A 24,645-nucleotide genomic window follows, 5' to 3' on the forward strand; every position below is an offset into this window, starting at 1 on the left:
AGCAAGTATCAGCAGGGATCCCTTTTATGATATGCTGGCAACAAGGAAAAGAAGAATTGCAAATAAGAAATAGAACATGATCAGCAACTTGTAGACCTGCATCACCCTATAACTGAGCATACTGTGGAGTGATAGAAGAAATTAGACAAACTAAATGAAGACAACTGTAAATTTTATATATATATACATATATATATATATATACACACACACACACATTTTACTATGGCATAAAAACTTGGCAGAACTTTTCAGGGTAAATAGTTACTGGTATATAATTTGAAGCAAGCTTCAAATCCCAGTGAATGATTATATTTAAACTTAATTCAACTGAACACATGGAAGCCTTGTTTTCACTTACATTAGTGACAATTCCAGTTGGGTTGAGAGGGAGGGAGTTCAGGGCTAACACTAAAATGTCCTCTGCCTGTTACCTGAGCACATTTCCCATAAAAGAAGGAGTTGAGTTGAGTTTAAGTTCTCAATGAACTGTAGCACCAGCAGTGGAGCACGGCATGATCTGGCACTGCATTTTCCTGTAAGCAGAAACCTCACAATCCCAATGTCAGTTTTCAGTCGTGTGTGTTTCACAGTAGCAGCTGAGTGCAGCTTTCATTCTGAATTCCTCTCCTACCTTGATGGAAATAGCTTTTCTTCAGAAACACAGTGACTGGCAGCTCAGTCAGTACCTCATGGTGATAAAGAGTTTGTCAGGGTGCACTGAAATACAGGCAGGGCCCAGCAGCCGAGGTGAGATTGTGGCCATGACATGAAGTACCAGGTGTGGTCTGGTGTTTTAAACACTAAGGTTTAAAGACTGGTTTAATATGCTTTTTATATAGTAATGTCCTTCTTATATTTGAGATGCTGTAATTTGATTAACACTAAGTTACTGCTAAAGGAGAGAGATGACAGAGCTTGTGTGGTTTTAGGCCTTGCATATGAAAACACCCCAAATAATTTCACATGCATTCAGTGTTTTTAAAGGGAAAAGCCAGGTAGGTGAACTGTCTCTGTAAGATGCAGCCCTAGAGAGTTAAGCAAGCAGGATTCATTCCTCTGCTTGATAACAAACTTTGGACATACAGAGTTCATGCAAGTTTATACAGGTTCTGTGGTTTTTGTGCATTTTTAGAGGCAGTTTTTCAGATTTGCACTACAGCAGCTGAAATTGAAAAGAATTAGACATTTTTACTAAGAAATAAAGTATTACACATTGATTACCTGGTGCAGCTAGACTTCCCCACAGGCATGTGCCTCTGTTTTTGACACCTGTAAAGACCTTTCTGTGATCCTACTAATGGGTCTTTCAGGAATACATCAACTGCTGCAGCAGATTTTACTCCAATGCTCTTCTGTTGATAGCACACATACTGTTCTTAAGATAATTGTTCTTAAGGTAAAACCCCTAATTCCATAATGGGGGCAAAAAGTGGGAGGTTTTGACTCTACTGCTTCTGTTACTATCAGTTTTTCCCAAACTTGTTGAACCTGAGCTGTGCCTACTGTGCCAGTGAATGCGTTGGAGACCCAAAATGTTAAAGCAGCTTTGCTTGTTGGTTGCAGGAGCATCTCTGGGTCTCGTGGAGGGAGATGTGCTGCACTGACAAACCCACAGACTTACCAAGTTGATCTGTTTGAAATCTCCTTTGAACTGTAAGGGAGAGTCTGTTTCACTGTTCTGTCTTACTGATTTGCCTTGTTTTGCATGAGGTGTCAGCCCTTGTGAGTGTTTTGCTTTATTGCATGTTTGCAGAAGAGGCTGAGAGGAAAAGAACAAAGTAAACTTTCCTACATTTTAGATTTTCCCCAGGGTGTGTGGAATTGCTTGGGTGAATATTTAAATCTGAGTGCTTCCAAAGGAGTAAAACTCAGCCAGAGGAGGTAGAATTTGTGAATTAGTGTCAGCGTGGGGATATCTTTCCTTAATGAAACACATTTAAACTCTTTATAGAAATTAATTAAGTTGTGTGTACTGTGTTTGCAAAGCAGCACAATGATGGAACTGCTGCCAGCACTTGTTTTGAGTCTTCTGTTCTGCAGTGACATTTTGTTTTCAAGCACTGCCTACAATCAGTCTTGGCTTTGGACAAGTAGATTTGTAATGCAAATAGTGACAAGCCAAATCAGTGGTACTAGTACGTGTAGAGGTGGAAGGCAGCAAATACAGTATTTCTGGAGAAATGTGAGATTACAAAAGCATTAATAAGCCATGAAGCACTTTTGTATCATTTCTTATCTTCTGAAATGCCACCTTTGAGAAAATCTATTTATTTAACCAGGTGAGGATATCTGCTTGTAAGCATGAAGGAAATGCCTTGAGAGTTCATTTGCTGTATTTAGTTTGAAGTTCTTATATCCGGCAGAAATAATTATTTAGAGTAACATGTAACTGAAGATATTATAGCAGGAAATACATTATTTCTTAGCATTGAAATGCAACATCTTAAACAGCTACTTGTGGTGCTCAGTGTATCTATTTAATTTACCAAAGCTAATGGAATAGCGTTTTTGTGTGTGTTAATATTTGATTTCAAATGTTCTTTGTAACAGTATTAACAGGGAGTGAAACTGGCCCAAAATTTCCACCGGCCATGAGGCCAGTAAAACAAAGTGGCTTGTGAAAATTTTGGCCATATCAGGTACTATCCACGAGGGTAAAGAAAAATCTCTCAACCTTTCCCTTTTTTATTGGGCTTCAAGTCCAGGGGTGGCTACTGAAAGTGGCTGCTCGGTGGCCTAAAGCAGGATCTGTTACAGTTTGACCATGCTGAAGAAAAGTCCTCTGGGGACAACAGATTCTCCCTTCCTGTGGCACTGAAACTTGAGTAATTCTTGAGCTCTTTACTTTTGAGCCTCTACAACAGCAGGGGCAGTGAGAGACGTGGTGCCAGTGCAGCTGGGAGGGAACTGTACACAAAACTTAAGCTCAGCTGGACTGACTTAAATTTTACAATATTCTGACAAAATAAGCTCTGCATCACTTAGCATTTTGAACCATTTTAAACTGGTACAAAACTGAACCTTTATAAAGTGAGCAGCATTTATAATGCTTCATATATTAAAAAACTGCATATTTTTAAGATTTATTACATATCTATGTAGATATGCTTGCTGGAAAAGCTAGGTCTGTTGTAGACAAGATACTACAAATTCAGACTCCTGGCTTACCAGTTTCATTTCTATATTTTCTTGGAAAATGTTTCTAGCTAGAGTTTAAATATAAAATGTAAATACTGTACAGGTATGTATTGATATGAGTATTATTTGGTGTATACAAGTGATTTGCATGACAAATATTCTGTATCAATCATTGTTATAACGGTGATGTTCTTATGTAAAGCCACTGCAATATTAATGTTTTCATTTATCATTAAGACCTGTTGCTTAAATCTGTCAATTTTCTCAAAAATAAAGTGTGAAACTGTACTGTCTCCTCGTTTACCAGGAATACATAGGAGGCAATTGCTGACTTTTGAAGTTAAGGTTTAATTTTACAACTACTCTTGTAAGTAAAAAGCCTCTTTTCCCTACCCTTAGGCAGAGTACTTTACATTATCAGGTTTAATTTTTCAGAGAAAAAACCTTTTGACTGCAAAATGTTTCAGTAAAGTGTGTTACCACATGAGTGTGACTCCAGTAAAAGCTGCTTTCCCTTGAGAGCCACCCTAAATTGAGGTATTTTATTTTGTCAGTTCCCTGCCAGGAGTTTCAGTCAGATGTGCAGGGGGAAGCGGATCTCTGCTCCTGGAGTAGATTAATTGGTTTCCTCAATTAGCAATTAGAAGCAGGTGCTGCTGCACAGCTCTGGGGCAGTGTCACCCAGTGCCCTCCCTGCTCCAGAGCCACTTGGAGCAGCTGCTGCCTGTGGGGCTCTGCAGGGAGGCACAGCAACAACACTAACTCCTTTTAGACACTTGTGCTGGAGTTACCAGACAAAGGACAAGACACCAAATCTTGGAGCCAGAGGCCAAAAGAGGAAAAAAAAGCCAGATACAGGACAGGAATGTTGGTTACTTTGCCATGTTACTTTATGTAACGTCACATAACTGTTGCCATAGGAACATTATGCAGGTACATTATGGTTTGGCTTCATGCTGTTCTCCATGTACCAAAATAATACTTTTAAGTATTTAGTGAAGCATTAACTTTGCTCTTTTGTGCTTGCTTTTTTGTTCTTTTTTTTTCCTTTTTGTTATTCCCCACCCCCACCAATACCAAGCTCCCGCTGAGCTCCCAGCCTGGTGCCTGGCTGTGGAAGCTTTAAGTTCAAAGGAGAAGCCTTCTGCATCCTTGTCTAAGCAGCTGCAGTCCCAGGTTACTGATCTTCTCTGGCTCACACCAACAGCATCTTCTCCCCTACACTGAGAGCAAGATGTGACTTCTCGAGTGTCAAACCCACTCTGACAGCTGTCAGCTCCCATGACACAGTGCATGTTAAATAACTCAAGTAAAACTCAAGTAAAAATCCATTTTAACTTTGCTGTATTTATATACTATATAAATTTTACATGCTATATATTTACAGTGGGGCAAGTGCTTTTTATCTTTAAAAAAACAAAGATCAAACTTTAGACATCTCTGAACAACACAGCTTGTATAAACCAGACAGATTATTCAGATGAACTGTATTTAATACAGGTTCCCCACTCATCTCCTGATGCAGGACCAGTGAATAATAAGTGCATCACAGTTTGATAGCATTTAATAATAAAAATAAAAATCACAGTATGAATTTGTCTGTAACTAGACACTTTAGAGAGACAAAACAGACAACTGAGACTTAAGACAAATGACAGTATATTAAGAAAATGTAATAAAAACATATGGAACAATATACAAATAGTCTTGAGAGATACATTCAGAACTGCATATTCGTTGTTTCACAATGCTGAAAACCAGAAGATTTTCTTCAGATCTTGAATATAACTCAATTGTGAAGTAAATTAGTTTCTAGTGTCAGACCACAGAAAAAAAAAATAAAAATGAAGCTCTTGCAAAACTTGTGAAGTTTTAAATAAGTCTTTAAATTAAATATACAGACTGTCAGTTGCAACTTTTATAATTCCTGGTCGCTCTTGCACCAGATGTCTTAACTTGGAGTAACATTACATGAATAACATAAAGTCAACCTGAGTCTGTAATTAAGCAGCATTTGAGATGGTCTATTCCAGGGCATTATCTCAGCTCAGTGAGATATTTATGTGGTAATTTACAATGTTCAGCAGTTGTAAAAAGTTTTCACCCTTTTGGATTAGAAGTATATTTTAAAAAAGAAAGTCTCAAGTTAAAAACTAAAAAAAAGTTCTTATATGGTAAAATTCTGTACAGAAATGTTAAGCACCACTTATGACTGGATTTTGTCTTGATGGTAATTGATAATAAATTTTAAGTTTTGATGGTCACTATCGGTAATGTCAGGTTTGAAGGTAAGAAGTCGTTGGTTTTGAAGGTGAAGGGTTGCTGAGGTTGGTGGTCAGAAGTCCTTGGGGTTGGTGGTGGGTTCAGTCTGAGTATTGAAGGCTTTCATCAGTCAGCTCCACATCTGAAAGGCAAAAGGAAACAAGGTCAGTCCTGCTGTGACATTAAACATTAAACTGTCTCAGGAGCTTGATTGCTAAAAGACAAGGCTCAAAGCTGCCCCTGCTCCATCTGCTCCCTCAGGACGGGATCCAACTTCCTCACACACCAACTGCACCCCAGTTCTAGGCTAAGGCTGCTGACCTGGACAGAGCCACCTGCTTTAACAGCAAGCGCTGGACCTTGGCTGAATCAAATTTAATTGAAGTTTTGCCTAGAAAGCATCTTTGTTTTAGTAACAATCTTGTGGTCAGGCTGACCCAGTTGTAGCCACAAAGGCAGAGCCTTCAGAAACTTGCTGGAGAGAGCATTTAGGAATGTAGGAAAGAACTGCTTCAAAGCTGCTCCTTCCCCACTCCTGTATAAATTTTTCCTAAACCACAACTCAGCACTAGCTATTTTCACCCTATTAATTTATTCAAAATAACAGGAGTCGGATGAAAAGGCACAACCTCACAATTCCTCAATGGTTCCTCGCCTGTTCCTACCTTGGGACGTTCAGTACTCTAAAAACACAGCCAAAGTGGCCTCTTTTGAAAGCAGCTCCCATCCTTCAAAGAATCCTACTTGAAACTCATTTTAGAAAAAAAAGATTGACCTTCCAGAAGATGGAGCTAATTAACATCCATGGACTTGAGGAAATAAAATTCTCAAGACTTAAACTGCTTTTGCCAGCCCTTGTCTCCCTCATGTTGTGAGCAAAACGTTCAGCAGTGAACAAACAGCTCCTTCTCCTTGCCTTGCACAGCCCAGCACCCTCAGTGCCCTGCCCTGAGCAGGGAGATGCAGAACATTTAATTCCTGCCTAAACCTGACTGATTTGGAAAAACCCGAGTTTGCCCTCTGCTGGCCAGAGAACCACTAAGGCCAAACCACCATTGAGACAAGCATTTTATTCTGTTGAGCTGATTTGTCAGCAAGAACAGACCCTTTTAGGGCAATAAGGGTGGTTTTGGACTTAAGTATCATAAAAGAAGTCTCTTTTTACAATGTTAGGATTTGAAAGACCTCAATTCAGTTGTTTATTTTTTCTTGTTGAAGAATAATGGGTGAACAATCAACTTTTCCTCCACTCTCTATTTTTAGAATAGAACTTTTGGTTATCCCTGTCTTAAAATACAATCGGTTTTCCACAAATGCACTTCCCCTTTACCTTGAGCAAATTTTTCAGTGCAAGAATTCAGTGCACTTGACTGGCAATTTGCCTAAGTGTGGAAACCCCATCAAAGAGATTTAATTTTCCATAATTTAAAGATTAAACTTCTCTAATTCTTTTGTTTGCTGTGCTATAATGACAATTTCAACATGACTAGAAATGGACAGGACTGTCATTGACCATTAACCCAATTCTTAAACCGTGGGTAGGTATGAAATGTAGAAAATTTAACAATGAAACTTGCTTTTGGATAGTGAGCTGTCTCCTTCAGGGATTACTTCACATCTCTTTGAGTAAAATAGGGGATTGTTTTGGTTTTCTATTTAAATAGATGAGGAACTGGAACTGGTTTATGTCAAATAGGCATTTAATAAGGTTTTATTTCTATAATAAACACTTCTGTTCAGCAAAAATTTCATGGGAAATGTTGTCAAGTTTGATTTTAGATGTTGAATTTGTTGCAGTGTGCAATCATCGTCATTGCATAATTTTAGAGCTAATTAATTTAAACTAATTATCTACTGCGAGCCCAAGTTGAGATTATGACAAGCAACATCTGAGAGCTCAGTGTAAATTTAGTCAGGCACACAAATTCATATTTGGGTTTTTTGTAAGAAGCACCAAACAGACTTTTTCAAATATTAAAAACTGGGAAAGAGCTGTTTCCTCAGCCCACTCCTATGTATTGTTAAGCCCACACTAACAGAAAAACCCTACAACTGAATAAAACAATAGCAGGAATTGAACACTCTCCAGGTGTTAAATTGTGAAGTGTCCTCTGGAGGTTTGTGCTTAGGAGAAGCCAGAGCTACACCTGCACTAACAGTACCTCAGTATTGTCACCAACTCCTGTTATTCTGAGTGAGCAACCAGCACTGTTTCTATGCTATGAACAGATGAATGTAGTATTTAATTTAAATTATGGAATGGTTTGGGTTGGAAGGGATCTTAAAGATCATCTACTTCCAACTCCCTGCCATGATACTGTTTGGAAGCTGTGATAAAACACAGGGATTTCATCACATGAGCATTTAAAGACTGTTATGAATGGCCAAGAGTCCTGCCAACGTCCCAGGGCTCCTTACCTCTGACATACTCGGTGGATGCCATGGAGCTGTATTTCTTGCTGTCACCTGCACCAGAAGGCTTCTCTTCCTTGTAGGGTTGTTTACTGCCCTGGTTTCTGTATTGCTCACATAAATGGTCATCTGGAGGACGGGATTCTTCCTTCTTCTCCCATGTCTTCTTCTGGAAACGAGGATCTAAATATTCCAATAAGTCTTTCCTGTCGTGCTTCTTCTTTTTCTTCTTTTTCTTATGTTTGCGATTGTCATTGTCAAAGTGGAGCACTGAGCAATCCAAATCATAAAGTCTGAAGGAAACATGCAAGTTAAAAATAGAAAAACAGATGTGGCACTTGATGTATATATGAAATGTTATTTATTTACCACAGGTGACGACTTGCAGAGTGTCTGCTACTTTGTGGTACTTTCTGCACATCTAACTTAATTTAGATGCAGCAACCTTAAGCCCTCAGAATGAAGGACAAGAGGTCCTGGTTTGTACATAAATCGTTAACAGGCATACGGGGAATTAAAAAAAAAAAATAAAAAAAATTGTAACCTAATCAAGAACGGTGTGCAGATGTTATTCTGACTACATTGTCCAGCTCTAGTGTTCTAACACAATTCAGCAACATCTTTCCTATCTTCTCTTGGCCAATCTAATAACATGATCCCGTCACATTATGACAGATAAGTTACTTAGAAACAATGAAAAAAAGGCAGACATGAGAAATACCCAGAAAATAATTAGGAAAAAATTGCTGATTATGCTGGAATCCTTGCTTACTTGTAATCCTTCTCTCGATGTTTATCTTTGGACTTCTTTTTCTTCTTGACCTTCTTATACTTTTTGTTTCTTTGGTCATCTGTCTTTCGGCATTTCTTTTCTATGTCACTTCCACTTTCTTCTTGGTGGGAGTATTTTCTTTTGCCATTTCTTAGTTTTTCTTTTTCATTTTCCCGGGAAGAGTCCTCAAAATTTGAGTGAGCTGACACTGGTGGAAGTGCGTGCCTCTCACGAGAGTATTTTTCCGAGTGCTGCTGAGGTACTGAACAATGGTGGAAGTTTGCTCTGTGGCTGCTGAAGTGATGCACATCCTCCTCTCGGGAGAGTGTGCTGTGAGCCCATCTGCTTTTGCAATGATAATCCTTGTGTGACCTGCTGTAAGATTGGCTCAGTTTGTCATAGTCTTTATCACAATGAGAGGACCTCCTCTCCCTACCATCCCTTGTTCCATGGGAGGAATAATAATCATTGTAGTATCTACATTTTTCCCATCTCCGTGGTTCATCTTGATAGTATCTTTCTCTAATCCAAGGTCTGTCTCCTTTGGAATAATAATACCTATTCCTGTCTGGATCTGTCCTTTCTCTGCTTCGGGATCTGTAACGAGAATATTTTCCTGAGCTCCTGCCATTACTGGGACTGTTTCTTTCGTTGTGGGAGGATCTGTACTTGCTCTCACTGCAATACTCCTGCTTATGACGGCTTTGCTTGTTTGTTTCCATGCTGTGAGAGCTCCTCCTCCTGTGGGAATGATCATCTGGTTTGTTTCTGGTTTGTCTCTCCTTCTCCTCAGTGTCCGAGTTCTCTCTCTTTCTCCGGTAATGCTCTTTGTCAGTCCTTTTAGAGTCATGGATTTTTTTCTTATTTTTTTTCATATGTTTATCATCATCTTCACATATTTTATTACCCAGTCCCTCATCTGCTCTAGAAAATTGACTTTCCAATACTTTATCCAGCTTTGTAATAGAAGAGTCATTAACGGGTGGTACTTCTACATAGTTATTAGAAATGTCCTTTGTATCTTGGCATTTATCTGTAATATCTAGAGATGCAAGTTTTTTAGAGCTACATTCAATGTCAGGCTTTATAGAGGAAGTTTGCCCTAATTTCTCTTTGCTCTCAGGAGACCCTTTGATGTACAAAGAATTTTCTTTTGAAATGAGTTCAGGTTCTTTTGATCTTCTTAGTTTGTCTTTATCTCTGATGTCTTCAGACTCACACTGCCCAAGGAATTCACCTTCAGTATCCAAGGATTTTTTCCTAACCTTGTGCTGACCATTGATATTGAGATGTGCATTATCAGCTTTTGTTATAATACTTTCAGCAACTTCTTCTTTGGTAAAAATGGTTTCAGAATCTGATTGAGTAAAAAGTTTCTCAACCTCACAGCTAAAGTTGGAAGGAACCTTCCTGGATTCTTCATAGGCAAACAGTGCTTCCATCACTACAGTTTCCATAACTCCATCATTGTCAGAAGATTTCTGAGATCCAGAGACACTGCACAAAAATAAAAACATATATTTTTAACTTGAAAAATTCTATCTAAAAGATGTTAGGAGTAAAATCTCCTAAAGTAAAAAAGTGGCTAATGCAGAACTCTGAAAGACGCTGTCTTTAGAAAACCATTCTTACACCTCCCTCAGCTCCCATGCGAAGTTTTTCTTCTCTCAGTTCTGCAGGTCTTGCCTTAAAACACCCGTCTCCAGCACACCCAACTCCTTCCACTTGCAGCTCTGAATCTCATCAATAGCCAAAACAACTATATTTGCTCTTCCCCCAATTAGAAAAAAGGTAAACACAGATTTCCCACTCTCCCAAGTGGGAGAGCAGATTGTGGGAATTTATATTCACTCATGCTAGGATGCAAAAAAGGAAAAGAGGAATAGAAAAAGTATTCTGGACAATGTAAGAAAAATGTAAAAACATCCTGTGACAGTCTTACAGGAGGCATCTGCCTGTATTTAGTATCAGAATAATGTGTGCCCAGTGCTGATGTTTGCAATACCAGATGTACAGTGTGGAATTCTCTGTAGTGATGTACATCTCTTAAGTAGTATTAGTTGATGGGTAAAGTAGTAATAAACTTGTATCAAATCTTGTTTTAATTAGAGTGTAGTCATTTTACCTTTTTTCTTCCGACAAGCTGTTCAACTGGCTGTACGTAAGAGAGTCTAAGATACCTTGAGGATCTGGTGACAAAGCTTTAGGCATCTACAATTTAAACACAAAAGTTAACAAACGGAAAGAAAAAGCTATTTTTAGTAGAAAAGTACTGCTGACAAACTTTCAACATTAGATGTTAAACAAGATTACACTGAGTTACCTGAACCACTTTACACATCATTCCCCTTCTCCCAAAAATGTATTTTATGAAACTTATGAAGTATTATCTCCCCAAACTTCTCTTATGCTGACACATGTCATATGTCAGTTCAGCTCTGCAAATTCAGTGGGATAACAGCACAAAGGGTTAGAATAAAGTCTGTGCTGTGTTTTCTTGGTATTCCATATTGCAGTGCTCATGAATATTTAATATATCTTAGGTCAGAAAGTCCAGATGAGCAAATGTAACTCACCGTTTCAAGCACTCCATTTGCTTTAGAGAAGAAAATCTCAGAAGGTTTAACGGGTTGGACTTGGCAAGTGGAATCATCAAGTTTCAGTCCATTTTCTTTATATTCATTATCTAAACTAATAGCACCATTTAGGGAATCAATTTTTGGCAGCTCATGCTGGGATCTTTCTTCAGCATTCTGACAGGATGAATGGGAATTATGCAATGTACGGACCACCTTCCCAATCAGAATTCCATTGGAAGATATGACGTTGCAATTCCTTTTGAACAAGCCCTTTGACTCCTCGGATTTTCCTGAAGGTTCTGCACCGTAAGGGACCATGTTATCAGAACAGAGCTTGGGGTTTCCATTCACTGCTGGCTCAACAAAGATTTCATCAGGAACCTCCTGCTTGGAGACATTAGTAGCAACTGACACTGTGGAGAGGTTTGAGGTAGGCTCTGCTGCGGAAGAGTTTGTAATTGTGGCTGAAGGAATGGGCTTCAGATCCTCCTCCTCCACAGCGCTGCTCGGACACTCTGCCTGCGACACCGCCTGCCGTGTGGGCAGGTTGTTGTGAATACTGATCGTGATCTTCTGCGTTTTGGAAGGGTCTGTCATTGAAGGCCTGGAAATTGCCCAGTTTTGAACACAAGCTGTTGGTGGAGCTGAAGATGGCCTTTTTACAGCAACACCCACAGTACTGGGATCCTCTTTTAAGGGTCCATTTCCATTTATACGACTTGAACTCTGGATTTGAAGAGATTTTAAGATGGATATGTTCAAATACACAGCATTGGAAGTTTAACAACATTCAATTCTCATAGTAAATAGTTCTACAGATTGCCTCAACACCTAAGAAGAAACCTCACCTCCCTTCTGATATAAATGCACGTCCAACAGGTGTGTGTAAATTCTGCCTTTGGTATCAAATCAGCATCAGTCTGACACCCACCCACACAATTTAAGAAAGCTATTAAAAAACCATTTTATTTTCCTTTTTAAACACTCCCCGACAGCACTGGAATAATTCTGCTAGTGCTCAGGGATGAGACAATTTGTATTCTATCACTGGCTCAACTAAACACTGATAAGGACAGGGTAGATATTTACTTTTTAAATTAAAATTACCTAGGCATTAATAGACTACTTTTTAAATTTAAATTATTTAGGCATTAATAGACAAATTGTCTTGAGAACACAGCTCTCAGGCTTTAAAAAGTTGAGCTGGAAGGGTAAAGTAACGAAGTGACATGGCTGCACAATTAAGGATTTGAATAACTCTGGCTCTAGCACGATGGCTGTGAAGAAACCTGCAGTGTGGAAGGGAACATACAACTCAAAAAACCCCACCCCACATAAAAACCCACTATAATTTGGTGCTGTTATCTGCCCCTCTCCAATTACCTTCATCATGTGAGGAGGCAGCCGTGGTCCCATGAATGCAGCCTGCTTGCTGTTGGCTCCGCGCTGGCCGAGGAAGGAGCGGGGGTAGGAGGGCGCGGGCAGGTAAAAGGCTCGCTCCCCCAGCGTCAAATCGTAGCGCCTTGGGAGAGAAGGGGCACCTTAGCTCAGAGCTCTTCTTTCAGCCTGGATTAAATCCCATCCCATCTAATCCCATCTAATCTCATAGCAACAGTGTATATGACACGAAAGACACATCTGGAAGATTTAGGCAAGACTACAAACTGAAGATTAGATAATGGTCTATACACAATGTCTGTCCTTTCCAGAGCAATGATTCAGCCTCACATCATCTATGGCCATGATTTCTCCTCTTTCTTAAACTGGCCAGCTACAGAGAGCAGACAGAAAGCAGCATATGCAAGTGCAGAAGTTTAAGGTCAAGCAATGAAAGGTAATAAATAACACAGGGAATTTCCACTTAGAAATATACAAATAGTAATATTTTCCTAGGGTAAAAAGAAAAATACTTGAAAAGAAAAAAAATATCAGCAACTGGATGGTAAAAATGTTCTGAGCACATCTGATGTTATTACCTGATATAAAAAAGCACGTAAGCTTGCTGATTGAGAACTGTTTTGATATCAGAAAGCTCTACTGAGGCATCATTCATTCGGTACCAAAGTCCATTACCAGCCTGCAAACAAAGACAGAATATCTTCAGATGAATTGCATGTGTTCCAAAGAACATCACAGATAGAGCACTGCAGAATAAAGCATACCAAAACAAAGCAAACAAAGCACATGATGCAATGTTTTCCCCTAAAACCAGTGGTTACCAGTAACATTTCAATTTCTTTTCCAGCACAGATTTTATCCTGTTAGAAGTTGAGCTGATCTCTACCTTTATGAAGCAGAGATAATGTCCAGCATTACAGTTGAAGCCACTATGTACAAGAACTGCATATAAAGCATAGATGAGGGGTTCTCCAATAGACTGGGACATATATGCTCGAAGATCCAAATATTCAGGGTATTTTACATCCTAAACAAAGACAAAGAAGATTCAAAAGTTATCCTGAAATACTTCATGGAACAGCCTGAAAAAGACACAGACTAGGACTTTATAAATATATTTCTAAATTCACTTGAAAACGCCTGTTCTCTGAAACAAGATTTAATAACTTAAGCTACAGTGAGCTATTTTCTATAGAATGAGCTCTTTAAGGGTCAGGTGTGTTCTTATGGTCACACAGGAACTCTATTACTATTAAAAAAGAAAATAACAGCCACAGTTGCTAAATTGTTATATTGACTTCTCTTGCACTGTAGTTACTGCCTGAAATGTGAACAACTTTAAAATGAGTATTCATCTTTGGGAAATGTCCATTTCGAGAAGATAAAGCAGCATTCCAGCTGCAAATATACCTTGTTGATCTTTCCACCTGTAAAATTTGCGAATCTTTTCAGTGATATTGTGAGAACATTGGAAGAGCGATGTATCGTGTATCTCTTTGAGGCTGGAACCATCTTTTTACACCTTAAAAACAAGCACAGACATATTTTTAACAGTATATTCTCACACAGAAGTCAAACAAGTTTTCATCTCTCATGCATGCTTATGCTATTTAAATGGTATTTTGCTTGTATAATATGTTAGACCTTTTCTTAAATCCATAAACTGCATTTCAGCTTTGTTAATAGAACATAGCAGGATAATAGAGACAGCTCTAAAGAAAAAAGAATAAAGGACTTAGGACATTATTTCTTGATAGCCAAATAAACACCTGAACATGTATCTTTCTTATGTGAAAAAGGTATGGCAGTAAAGAATGTAAAAAAATCACTGGAAGGAAACAGCCATTCTGCAAGAGGCAGATATTGGACAATATTGAGTTTTCTTGTACTGAGGTTGCCTGGAAAGACTGAAACCCTCTGGAGTCCTTCAAAACAAAATGGTTAATTTTGTTTGTTTTACAGCACACTCAAAGAAGGTACAGACTAAGTCCTGAAATGCAACCATCAGCACAAAGACTGAAACATGTCACTTTACATTGTCAAGAAAAATACTGCTGAGAGCTAACAAACAGAACGAATTTAATAGCCTCTTTTCAAACTGATGTCAAAATACAAGGCACAGAATTCCAAACTGATGGAGAAAGCCAATGAACAAAACAAGAGAGCCACCCAGAATAAGAAAATAGAAGTGGTTTATAAAATTCTGAAACTTGTATTTAGAGATGGAGGTTTCAGGCAGTAGTAATCCTTATTAGAAAAAACAATGGTAGAAAACAAAAAAGAAACTGAAAAGCAATATAATAGTTTGCCAGCAATAGAAATGACACTGTACATACACCAAACCTTTCTTTTCAAACTCACAAAAAGACTGAACTTCTGGTTTTGTGTGTGACTAAACTGATGTTGCCTCCCACCCCAAATCCTTGTCCATATCCCTGTGCTCCAGCTCACCACTTCTTATCAGACATGCCTTTCAGCTTCTGGCCATGAGTATTTTAGGGTGAAGCTTCACACTTAGGAAGGCTGACAAGCCCCAGCACAGACAGTATTAGGAATAAAAGTCTGATGTGAGCAATACAATTCTTATAATGTATTTCCAAATATTCAAACAGAAATATAAAAATTACTCATTTAGAAACAAATGCATTATTTTACAAGCTTAGAATTATTTCAGTATATTAGTTATGTAAACAAACCTAAATGAAACAGCAAGCCATGTCTGTCTTATTGCTAAATAAAGTCAAGAGATAACTTATCCTCCAAGTCATGCACTGCATTGAACATGTATCTTGTATTAAGGTGTAATTAATAATAATCTTACTTGCTACATTTATAGCTATTTTCACCATCCAGCTGTTCCGGTTTCACAAATTGTTCTAGAGCTCTGGTGACGGATGTAACTGCCTGGATGAGTAAGAAAGTAGAAGATTAAGTTACAAGAAACACAAAATTTCAAGCACTTACAAGCACTTTACATGAGAACCTTGCTGGTTTGTATTTAAGTGGCCTACTGTAAACCAGCAAACACCATGAAGGAGGAGACAGAAACAGAGTTCATTGAGTATTTACCTCATTTCAAAATGATCCCACTTCAAAATAAATAAATTTTGCAGTGCCAGACAGTATTCTGTAGTGTGCCTTGGCATCAATAATGAGAAAAATCAAACCCATCAGTCTAACAATAGATGTATATTGAAGTAGAATAATTGAGAAGAATGATTATATCATTGTTTGTGTAGTCTTAATTATTATTTTTCCAGCTTAAATCCAATCCAAACATGGAGAGCATTTCCATGGCTTCCACAGAACAACAAAGTCCAATCCACCACCATCCACCACCAAGCTGTTTTGTTTCAACAAGGTAAGTTGCTAAGCAAAATTACTTTATTTTACAATGCTCTACAAGCTTTTACATGTCTCAGCCCATGCTCACAAACATCTTACCTTTATGTCCAAAGTAACGTCGAGAAATGGCTCGTACGTATCCGACACCGCTTTGCAGTTCAAGCACTTTACTGGAATCAAAATACAAATACTTAACATCATGTGAATGAGACTAACTGCATGAATTTTAATTATTAATACACATTACTTTAGTCAAACTACAAACTCCCTTGCTACAGACAGACAAAAAGACACAGATCAGTTTGAAAAACAGTAAAATTTTTAAAAAGGTACCTCGAGATCTTAGATATCCTCCAAATATTTGATAAATAAGTGTGGTGGCTTGAGAAGATCTGTCTAATCTGGAAATAAATTAGAGTCAGACCTCAGAAGACTGAAAGCACAGAGTTAATTCCTCAAACAATTTTTGGTTTTATGAAAACCAAGGACATAAATTTTAATTATTTATAATAAATAAAGTAGTAAGAGGGGCTAGGGAAAAATTAAATTTAATTATTTTATGCTTACTTGGTGCTCCCATTCAAGCAAGCTTTCTGCAAAGCATCAACAGTGAAGCATAAGAATTCATGTGCATCCTCTTGACTGCCAAAATGGAAATGTTTTCCTATTCCTAATAAATAAGAAGGTTATCATATATTTATTTCTTAAAGAATGAAAGAAAACATACATTTCTAAAATACATCTTCTTTAAAATATCAATTTTTTATCAAATTATTTATCAAAATATCAAATTATTTATATGCATCAAATAACTCACTGTAAAATTAAAAAAAATAAAAATAAACCTATATCAAGCTACTTACTTTTAAGGCCATTGATAACAGATGTAGGTTTGATGGCATTATTAGAACAACACAGGACCTGGTTGATGTGACTTTCCATTGTGCACATCATACAGAATCCTTCTACATGACCTAGGGAAAGAAGAAAGCATTCCATTCTAGTCAAATACATACTGCTAAAAAAAACCCAACCAAACCCACCCCAAAATAATAACAATACAAGTTGTAGGTGCAATGTCACTTTACTTTCTCCTAAGAGGTCAATATCCCAACAGTTTTGTGGCATTTTATCATACAGAACTGTACAGAATAAAGGTCTCTAAATCACAGACCAGGCTGCTCAAAGGCCCATCCAACCTGGCCTGGAACATCCCCATTGGAAGGTGTCCCTGCCCATGGCAGAGGATTGGAACTAAATAATTCTGAAGGTTCCTTCCAAGGATTCCATGATTCTTAACTGAAATAATTTTTATATGGGAATAAAACATAAACTTCTAGGAATACATATTAAGATACCAGACTAGAAAGCATACAGGTGCCTTAGGAATAAATCCTACATTTATGGATATAAAAGCAACCTCCCCTAGGCTTAAAAGTCAAGTATAAATCAAAATTCAAAGAACACAAATTCCAGGGTTTAAAAAATACAAACCATTATTTAGAATAAAATCAGCCTAATTTTAATACAGTCCCCCCCTAGATTTCTATTTGAGTTCACAAGAGATTAGTTTGTAGCATTTTCTAGAATGTTTGGGTTTTTTAATGGGTCAACATTGAACATATAATTTATCACAGTATTACTGCACTGCAGTATCTCGGCTGTGAAGACTAAGAATCTTCAATACCAACATCCTAAATTTTATCACCTTTCTACCAGCAGGAAACCCAAATGCCAATTGTTCATCAAATGCCTCACTTTACAATGTACTTTATTATTCACATGAAGCAAGAAATGATCTTTTCTTTAAGTTTTACTGTGGCACATGAAATTAACAAATTCACTTTATATGCCTCCTATAATTCTGAGCCTCCTGTTAGCAGATTCCTAGAATCATTTACCTGGAAAAGACCTTTAAGATCTTGTTCAAAATCTGCTTCTACAGACAAAATAGGACAGCTAAGAGTTTTCTTCAGAGAGCCCCTGTTTTTCTTTCACCTTTGGAGCTGTCCAACAGATTTATAGTGTTAGAAAATACTCACATGACTTGGTGTGCTCAAGTGAAAGCATGTAATTGGCAAGAGGAGGTGTGTAGGTCAAACACTGGAGAGTAGAATTAAGGAAACATGTGTTGCCGAGGTTCTGCAGTCCAACTCCAACACTTTGTGTTTGTTGCCAATCCATACAGATTTTCTCAGGCGGAAAAAGAATTCTTTGTGGCGGAGCAATCCCATCATTAACAACTACAAGAAATTTGTATTTTAAAAAAGAGTTGTACTGGCTTTGTTTTAAAGAGGGTGTTTAAAAAGTAGGATTCTGCAGGAGCAGCCTGAAGAACCAGCTCTACTCCAAAACACAGCAACACATGATGCACAGCTTTAACACTGCCATGTGAATTTGCTGGTGAACACTCTCTTTTGGACAATGGTTTATTCATCTGTTTTAATTCTTTTAAGAAATGACACAAACTACCACTCTGATTTTAGTACCCAATTTCTTTATCTCTATATCCTTGAATATCTTAATTAAATTATTGGCTTTTTCATTATTGTAACTTAAACCACAAACATACACTGGTGGTTATGCAGTAAAAAGAACTGAGACAGACAAACAAGCAAGCAGCACAAAAAGTAGCCCCATAGATATCAGATCTCTTCCCAGGCAGTGTTATTATTCAAAGACTTGTGAATAATGGAAGCCATGAATAGACAAGGTAAAATGTACTATTCTCTCCAGAACAGAAGAGACCTAGGTACAGCTGAGCATTATGAAAACCTCCCCTTATTCAATTTTACGTAAATAAAAAATACTTTACAAATCAACTGTAAATAGATAAACCCAAGTTCTGCAACACCTATCCCTGCAGCCGCCTTGGGGGATGCAGAAAATTGAAGTATGTGGCTGAACTCCTGATTCACTGTAGTCCCATTTTATAGCAATACAACAACTAAAATCTGCTTCTACTTTGGTTTTGTTTTTAATAAAAAGCAGGAAGGACAGAAGACACTTACCTAGATCTCTTTGGGCAAAAGGCTTTGATTTTTGAGATGATCTACAATAAATATGCCCCCCAGGACCTTTGTCCACAGAGACTTTGTTTGATTCTTCTGTAGGGGGTACCCGGCCCAAACTTGCAGTGCGTGACGTCATTTTTTTAGTACGGGGTTTCATAGATTTGTCAGACCGTCTTGAGGAAGATTTTTTAGACTTTGAAGATTTTGGCTTGTTAACTATGGTCATTGTTCATATCTGTAAGAAGGCAAAAATTCTGTTTGGCATAAGAACATCCAAAGTATTCCAGAAAGGAAAGACCAAGAGAAATCCTGTCACTTAGCCTCAAGGAACGTGAAGAATTAAACAGCTAAGAATGATTACAAACAAGGGAACAAAACCCCAAAACCCAAAAAAAAATTTCCACCCAACACACAACTAAACGCAGAAAGTAATTTTTTTCCATAAAAACGGTCTCAATATTGTTTTTAACATCTGATTGATAGCATTTCTTACACTTTCATGGGATTTTAAACCACTATAGTTACCAAGATCTTTTTCTTAAAAGAAGCTGTGAGGTGTGGCACAGTCAAGTGTTGGCTCATTGAGATCCAGGAGGAATTGTCTAGCCAACATCTTCCCACTCCTGGGAACTACACACCCCTGCTGACACAGGGGATGGGATACAGCTCTGAGAAATATTGGGAAAGAAGAGTAAGAGTACACTCAAAAATTTATTTCCACCTAGATTTCTTCAGCCCTTCCAAGAAGTATTTGTTTGGATACAATTTTGGCAGCACTCTTTGTGGTATTTTGTACCCATCATTTACAATGCTTACTTATAAACCAAGGAGTTGAATTAAAAAGCATCTTTTTCAGTTCTACTTATACAAAGTTGTTTTGCCAGGGAAAAACAAAAGAATGTAAACAATAAAAAGAAAATTATGACTGCAAAAGAAAGCAAAACAAATCCTCAGCCCTCAAGAATAAAGGCAGTAATGATACTAAATACTTTACAAAATGCTGATTATGTTTCAAGATGGTACCTATTTAAATATGTGTAACTTTGTGTGCATAGTAAGCTGCTGAATAATTACATGATCAACTCCTATATGTAAATTTTTACTACTATCATACTATAACATATAGGGCCTTCTTAAGTTTAGGGAAACTATAAACTTAACTGAGGGTTTAAAGTATAACCTGCTTTGTAATATTAAAATAACTGAGAGAACAAAGCATGAAGCAGTTTCAGATTCATGGCACAACTTGATTGCTAATGATAAAACTTCGGGTAGAATAAACAAAGCACAGTAAATCACAGAACTTCTAATCCCACAAAAGACAAATCATGTGTGGAACCTTTAATTAGATTTTTTTCCCCACTAAATTTTCAATTTAAAATCTACTCTGTACACACTTTCCATTTTAGAGATGATAACATACAAAAAATGGAAAATTCACTCATTTTACTGAAAAATGAAGACACCCTTGTCCATTTCAAAGACTAAGATGACAGTTCTTGGGCTTAGTGATTTTCAGGTAAGATCCAGACTCCAAATTGCAGATACTGGTGACATCTGATTTTCCTGATGGAAAGGGAAGGGGTTTCAACAACATACTTGGAACTTATTTGCAGGACAAAAACCAGAATCAAGACTGGAGTGAAAAGCAAACAGAAGACTATTATCACAAAAAAGCTTTGGCCTTATACTGACCAATGAGGGAAGCCTCACGTATTTTTAATTTTATTTTGACAATTGAGTAGCACTGCTTAGTGCTGCTAATTTAGTTTTGACAACTGATTACCAGATATCAAACACTAGACACCTGCAAATATCAACGGATGTCAAGAATAACTCAGATCCACCACTTCTTAAAAATCTGTCAATATAACAAATTGAATATAACATCTCTTTGACGAAGTAGCATAAACATTACACAGATATTTTTGCTCTCCTGCTGTTCACTGTAAATACAGGTTCTGTTCCTGTAGCACTGCTGAACAGAATTTCGCATTGCCATGTGTATTGTGCACTTTTCCCCTCTGCTATTCCCATAGCAGACTTCTCCCAGTATGATACTGACGAGCAAAACAGAACAAACAGTTGCTTTCCTCTCATTTGGAGTGTTGCATCAGGGTTGTTTAGATTCTTTTTTCTCAGTCTCATCACAACACGCATCAGTTAATACTCCAATCTAAATATTTATGTTTGGTCTCCGTTTTGCATACAGTAAATCACAGCTCAGGAGGGTTTTATACCAGATCCTCTTCACAGAACCGCGTTCAGCCAGGGAGTATGCGCCTTTATCTCAGTACAAACCAAACACTTCCAGCAGCGAGAGTAAAAAACAAGAGCCGCACATGGCAACACCGAGGCAGAAACAAGAAGCAGGAAGAAACTACTGCAGGAGAAGCCCAGGCAGAGTCACCTCGCTCCATCACCGACCGCACCGCACACGCCGCCGGGAGCAAAAACAACCCGGGGCAGCGCGGAACACAAACACACACCCCGCGCTGGTTTTACTTTCGTTACAAAATGAAAGGCAGCAGAGGCGAAAGTAATTAAAGAGTTTACCCTTGCTGAGCAGGCGGCGTGGAGCGCTCGGCGCGGGGCAGTTCCGAGCTCTGTATCCCGGGGCCGTTGGTTGTGGCGGGACCGAACCCGGCGCCGCGAGCGGCCGCGAGCGCCTCGCTCCGGGCGGCCCCGAGCCCCGGACTCCACTCACAACCGAACCGCCCGCCCCGGTACCGCCAGCGCCAAGCCCGCAACACCGAACCGGTTTCCTTCGCTCTGCCTTTCTGCGGGGACCCGCTTCCCGAAAACGTTCTGACACCGGCAGTAAAAGGCCGCTGGCAGAGGCAGGGACGGGCACCGCACGCAACATGTCCGCGCTCAGCGCGGCAAGAGCCCAAACACACACAAAACAAAACCCATCCCGACACGCAGGCGAGGGGCGCCGGGAGACGGCCCCGAAGGAGCTCCCGCCTCGCCCTTCTCCCTCTAACCCGCACACTGCCAGGCCCCTCTGCCCCGCGGCTCCCCTCCCGTGCCATGCCGCCTCCGCCGCCCGGCCCCGTGCTGACCTGTCCGGGCCCGCGTCCCATTCCGGCCCGGGGGCAGGACCACCGCGGCGGCGCCCAACGGCGGCTCCGTGCCCATGGCAACGCGGGGGGGGGCGGGGGGCGGCGAAGCGAGCGCGGAGCCCCCCGGGCACGGGGCGGAGGGGCCGCGGCAGCCGCCACCGCCGCGCAGAGCGGGAACAACGCGGGGCCAGGCGGGGCACAGCGCCGCTCCCGCCGCCGAACGCGGGGCCGGGGCGTCCCGGCCGCCCTTCCGCCTGCGCCGGGACGCGGGGGAACCACGCCGAGTCCCCCACGCCGGCAGCAGCAGGAGTAGGAGGAAGGAGATGCGGGCGCCGGCGGGACCCCGGCGCGTAACGGAGAGGGCGGGCACGGAGGCACCGCCGCGCCGGGAGGGGGCCGGTCCCGCCGGCCCAGGGGGTGGCGGCGGCGGCGGGGCTGGGTCCCTCCGCCGCGTGCTGGGGACGGCGCCCCGCCCCGCCCGGGGGTCCCACCCCCTCCGGCTGCCCGCCAGCCAGGAGGGCAGCGGCCGAGCGCCCGGCCCGCGCCCCGGCGCGGTGGGCTGGGCTGAGCCGGCTGCTCCCGCCGGTCTCTTTCCCTTCCCTTTCCCGGGCCGGCCCCTCCCCTCGGCCCATTGATTTCCAGGCGGGAGGCGCACGCGGTGCCGCCGGGCTGTGCCGGGGCCGCCGCCGGGCCCGGCGCTGCCCCCCAGCCCCATTACCTGGCTCGGCCCCGCTTGACTCGGCGCTGCCGGGTCCCCCTCGCCGCAGCCCCCGCCTCAGCCCGGCCCGCTCCGCCTACTGTTACAGTCCGTCGGGGAACAATGACGTCCCTCCGCCGGCCTCTTGCATCCGGGGCCCGGCGCCGGCCGGGCAGGCGGGCGGGCGGGGGGAGGAGAGGAGGCGGCGGCGGCGGCGGGGGGAACAGCGAGCGCCTCCGGGTCACACGGGGACCGGCACCGCCCCTGTGCCGCGGCCGGGAGCCGCTAGAGGGGGCTCGGCGACCCCCGGCCCGGGCGCGGGGCTCACGCGGGCTGCGGGCGGTGCCGGTCCCCGTGCGGAGGGGAGGGGACGCCCCGTTCCCCGCCGCAGACCTTCGGTACGAGCTCCGGCCCGCCCGTCCCCGCCTCCCGGGCCGAAGGTTCCCGTCGCGGGTTTATCCCTCCAGTTCATGTTTTATAGCTCCGCGCCCAAAGAGCGGCCATAAACCCTGGCCCGGACCCCGGAGCCGCCCACGGGGGGCCGGGCGGGCCCCGCCGGCCGCAGCGGAGGGGACCCCGGTGCCCGACATGTGAGGGGCGGGAGGGTTGCGGGCCTGCGGGCTCCGGTGCCCGCCATCGAGTTCCCTGAGGAGAGCCCGGAGCCGCGCTTTGACGGTAAGCGGGGCCGGGGGCAGCCCTGTGGGCGAGCGGGGAAATCGCTCCTTTCCCCCGGCTGGCAGGGAGGGAAGGAGGGTAGAACCGCCGCCTTCCTCTTCCCGTCCTTCTCCACCGCTCTGAGGTAGCGGCGGCAGCGGGGGTGATGCAAGAGCGGGCAGGCCCTCATGAGCAGCGCCCTGCCCTGGGGCCGCCGTGCGAGCTCCCCCTGCCCCGGGCACGGCGCGCCTCGGCCTCCCCGGGTAGCTGCTTTCCGTGTACACTTAAAAAAATTAATTTGGTTTCTAATTAGCCTCTTAAGCCACTCGCTCTGTGGCAGCTCGAGTGCTGCCTCTGCGAGCCAGGGTTATGTTGAAGCTGTGTGGCTGGCTGTACTGGTGTTCAGGTAAATAGGTGTGTACTGAGACCCAAGTTCATTCTTCTGACTGTCCTTTTCCAGAATCGGATGTGCCGGCGGAGCTGCGAGTTGCAAACGGGTCGCAAAAATTTGTGAAGTTCACTTCGACAATCCAGAACCAGCTGCTGCTTGTGTCACTGCTGGAGCACCTCTGCCACATGTACACACACAACCCCGTTCACTCCAGGGGTTTGTTCCGAAGTTAGTAACAGGAGTTCATTCCTGTCTCTCAAACTGCCTTAGTGCAGTATGTACCAGACCCTTCTGTGCAGAGTTACAGTGTAATATCAATACAAAGCTGTACGTTTCATCCCGTTGGGACAAGAATGATTCTGTGAAGAGGATGAATATCTTGAATCAGCTAAATTGGCAATGACAACTTGTCTTATTTTTGAAAACAGTAACAGAATATTGCTGTAGATGTAAGGATCAGACAGTTCTCAGCTAGACTGTGTGAGTTGCATCATGAGAAGGGCAGCAGGTTAAATTATATTACTGTTAAATGTGATCTAAAAATGCTGGTAGAAGAGGAATTTAATAAAATATTTATCAAGAAATAGTTGCAATAGAGTCTTCTATTAAATACTTTTAAATACTTTTTTAAGTATTTAAAATTTAAATACTTAAAAATTATATTCTGTGAAAATCTGAGTAAATACCTTTAAAATTTTTTTTTTCCATTATGTCTCTTGATACCATTCAGGGAATTCACATTTTTAAGTGTGAAGTGTTACTTTTAAAATATCTTCCTGGTACATGACTTATCATGGGTGTTTTGTTCATTTAGGTGTATACCTAATGAAAGGTAAATTTAAGAAAGCATATCCAAGGGTTTTGTCCTTACTTAACATGACTGTAGACAATAAAATCTAATGTGTTTTTCATAGC

At 41.3% G+C, this 24,645-nt stretch overlaps 3 protein-coding genes across 5 annotated transcripts in view; 2 read left to right on the forward strand and 1 right to left on the reverse strand.

The window, feature by feature from the left end:
• The window catches only part of CYTH3 (cytohesin 3), a 48,664-nt gene extending 45,230 nt beyond the window's left edge, over positions 1–3,434 (forward strand). For both annotated transcript variants that reach the window (XM_058849585.1, XM_058849586.1), the window contains one exon: positions 1–3,434. In XM_058849585.1, the coding sequence (XP_058705568.1) occupies positions 1–73 (73 nt within the window). In that variant the 3' untranslated portion in view covers positions 74–3,434.
• USP42 (ubiquitin specific peptidase 42) lies at positions 3,026–22,841 on the reverse strand. Of its 2 annotated transcripts, none has more exons than XM_058849581.1 (17): positions 22,707–22,841; positions 18,921–19,158; positions 17,952–18,152; positions 16,773–16,883; positions 16,477–16,579; positions 16,243–16,310; positions 16,009–16,079; positions 15,386–15,468; positions 13,975–14,086; positions 13,451–13,591; positions 13,143–13,243; positions 12,550–12,688; positions 11,164–11,892; positions 10,713–10,798; positions 8,588–10,084; positions 7,822–8,108; positions 3,026–5,545 (listed from the first exon to the last, which is right to left on the reverse strand). In XM_058849581.1, exons 2-17 carry the CDS (start codon positions 19,147–19,149, stop codon positions 5,505–5,507), a joined length of 3,999 nt encoding a protein of 1,332 aa, XP_058705564.1. In that variant the 5' UTR covers positions 19,150–19,158; positions 22,707–22,841; the 3' UTR covers positions 3,026–5,504. The 2 variants fall into 2 exon arrangements, with proteins under 2 accessions (XP_058705564.1, XP_058705566.1); XM_058849583.1 differs by lacking the exon at positions 22,707–22,841 and adding an exon at positions 21,989–22,078.
• EIF2AK1 (eukaryotic translation initiation factor 2 alpha kinase 1) overlaps positions 22,809–24,645 on the forward strand; it is a 13,393-nt gene continuing 11,556 nt past the window's right edge. Inside the window, exons 1-3 of the mRNA XM_058849972.1 lie at positions 22,809–23,083; positions 23,194–23,360; positions 23,800–23,958. Coding sequence (XP_058705955.1) covers positions 22,809–23,083; positions 23,194–23,360; positions 23,800–23,958 — 601 coding nt within the window. The remainder of the gene's footprint in view (positions 23,084–23,193; positions 23,361–23,799; positions 23,959–24,645) is intronic.

This window comes from Poecile atricapillus, chromosome 14, assembly GCF_030490865.1.
Source record: "Poecile atricapillus isolate bPoeAtr1 chromosome 14, bPoeAtr1.hap1, whole genome shotgun sequence".
Taxonomy (NCBI): Eukaryota; Metazoa; Chordata; class Aves; order Passeriformes; family Paridae; genus Poecile; species Poecile atricapillus.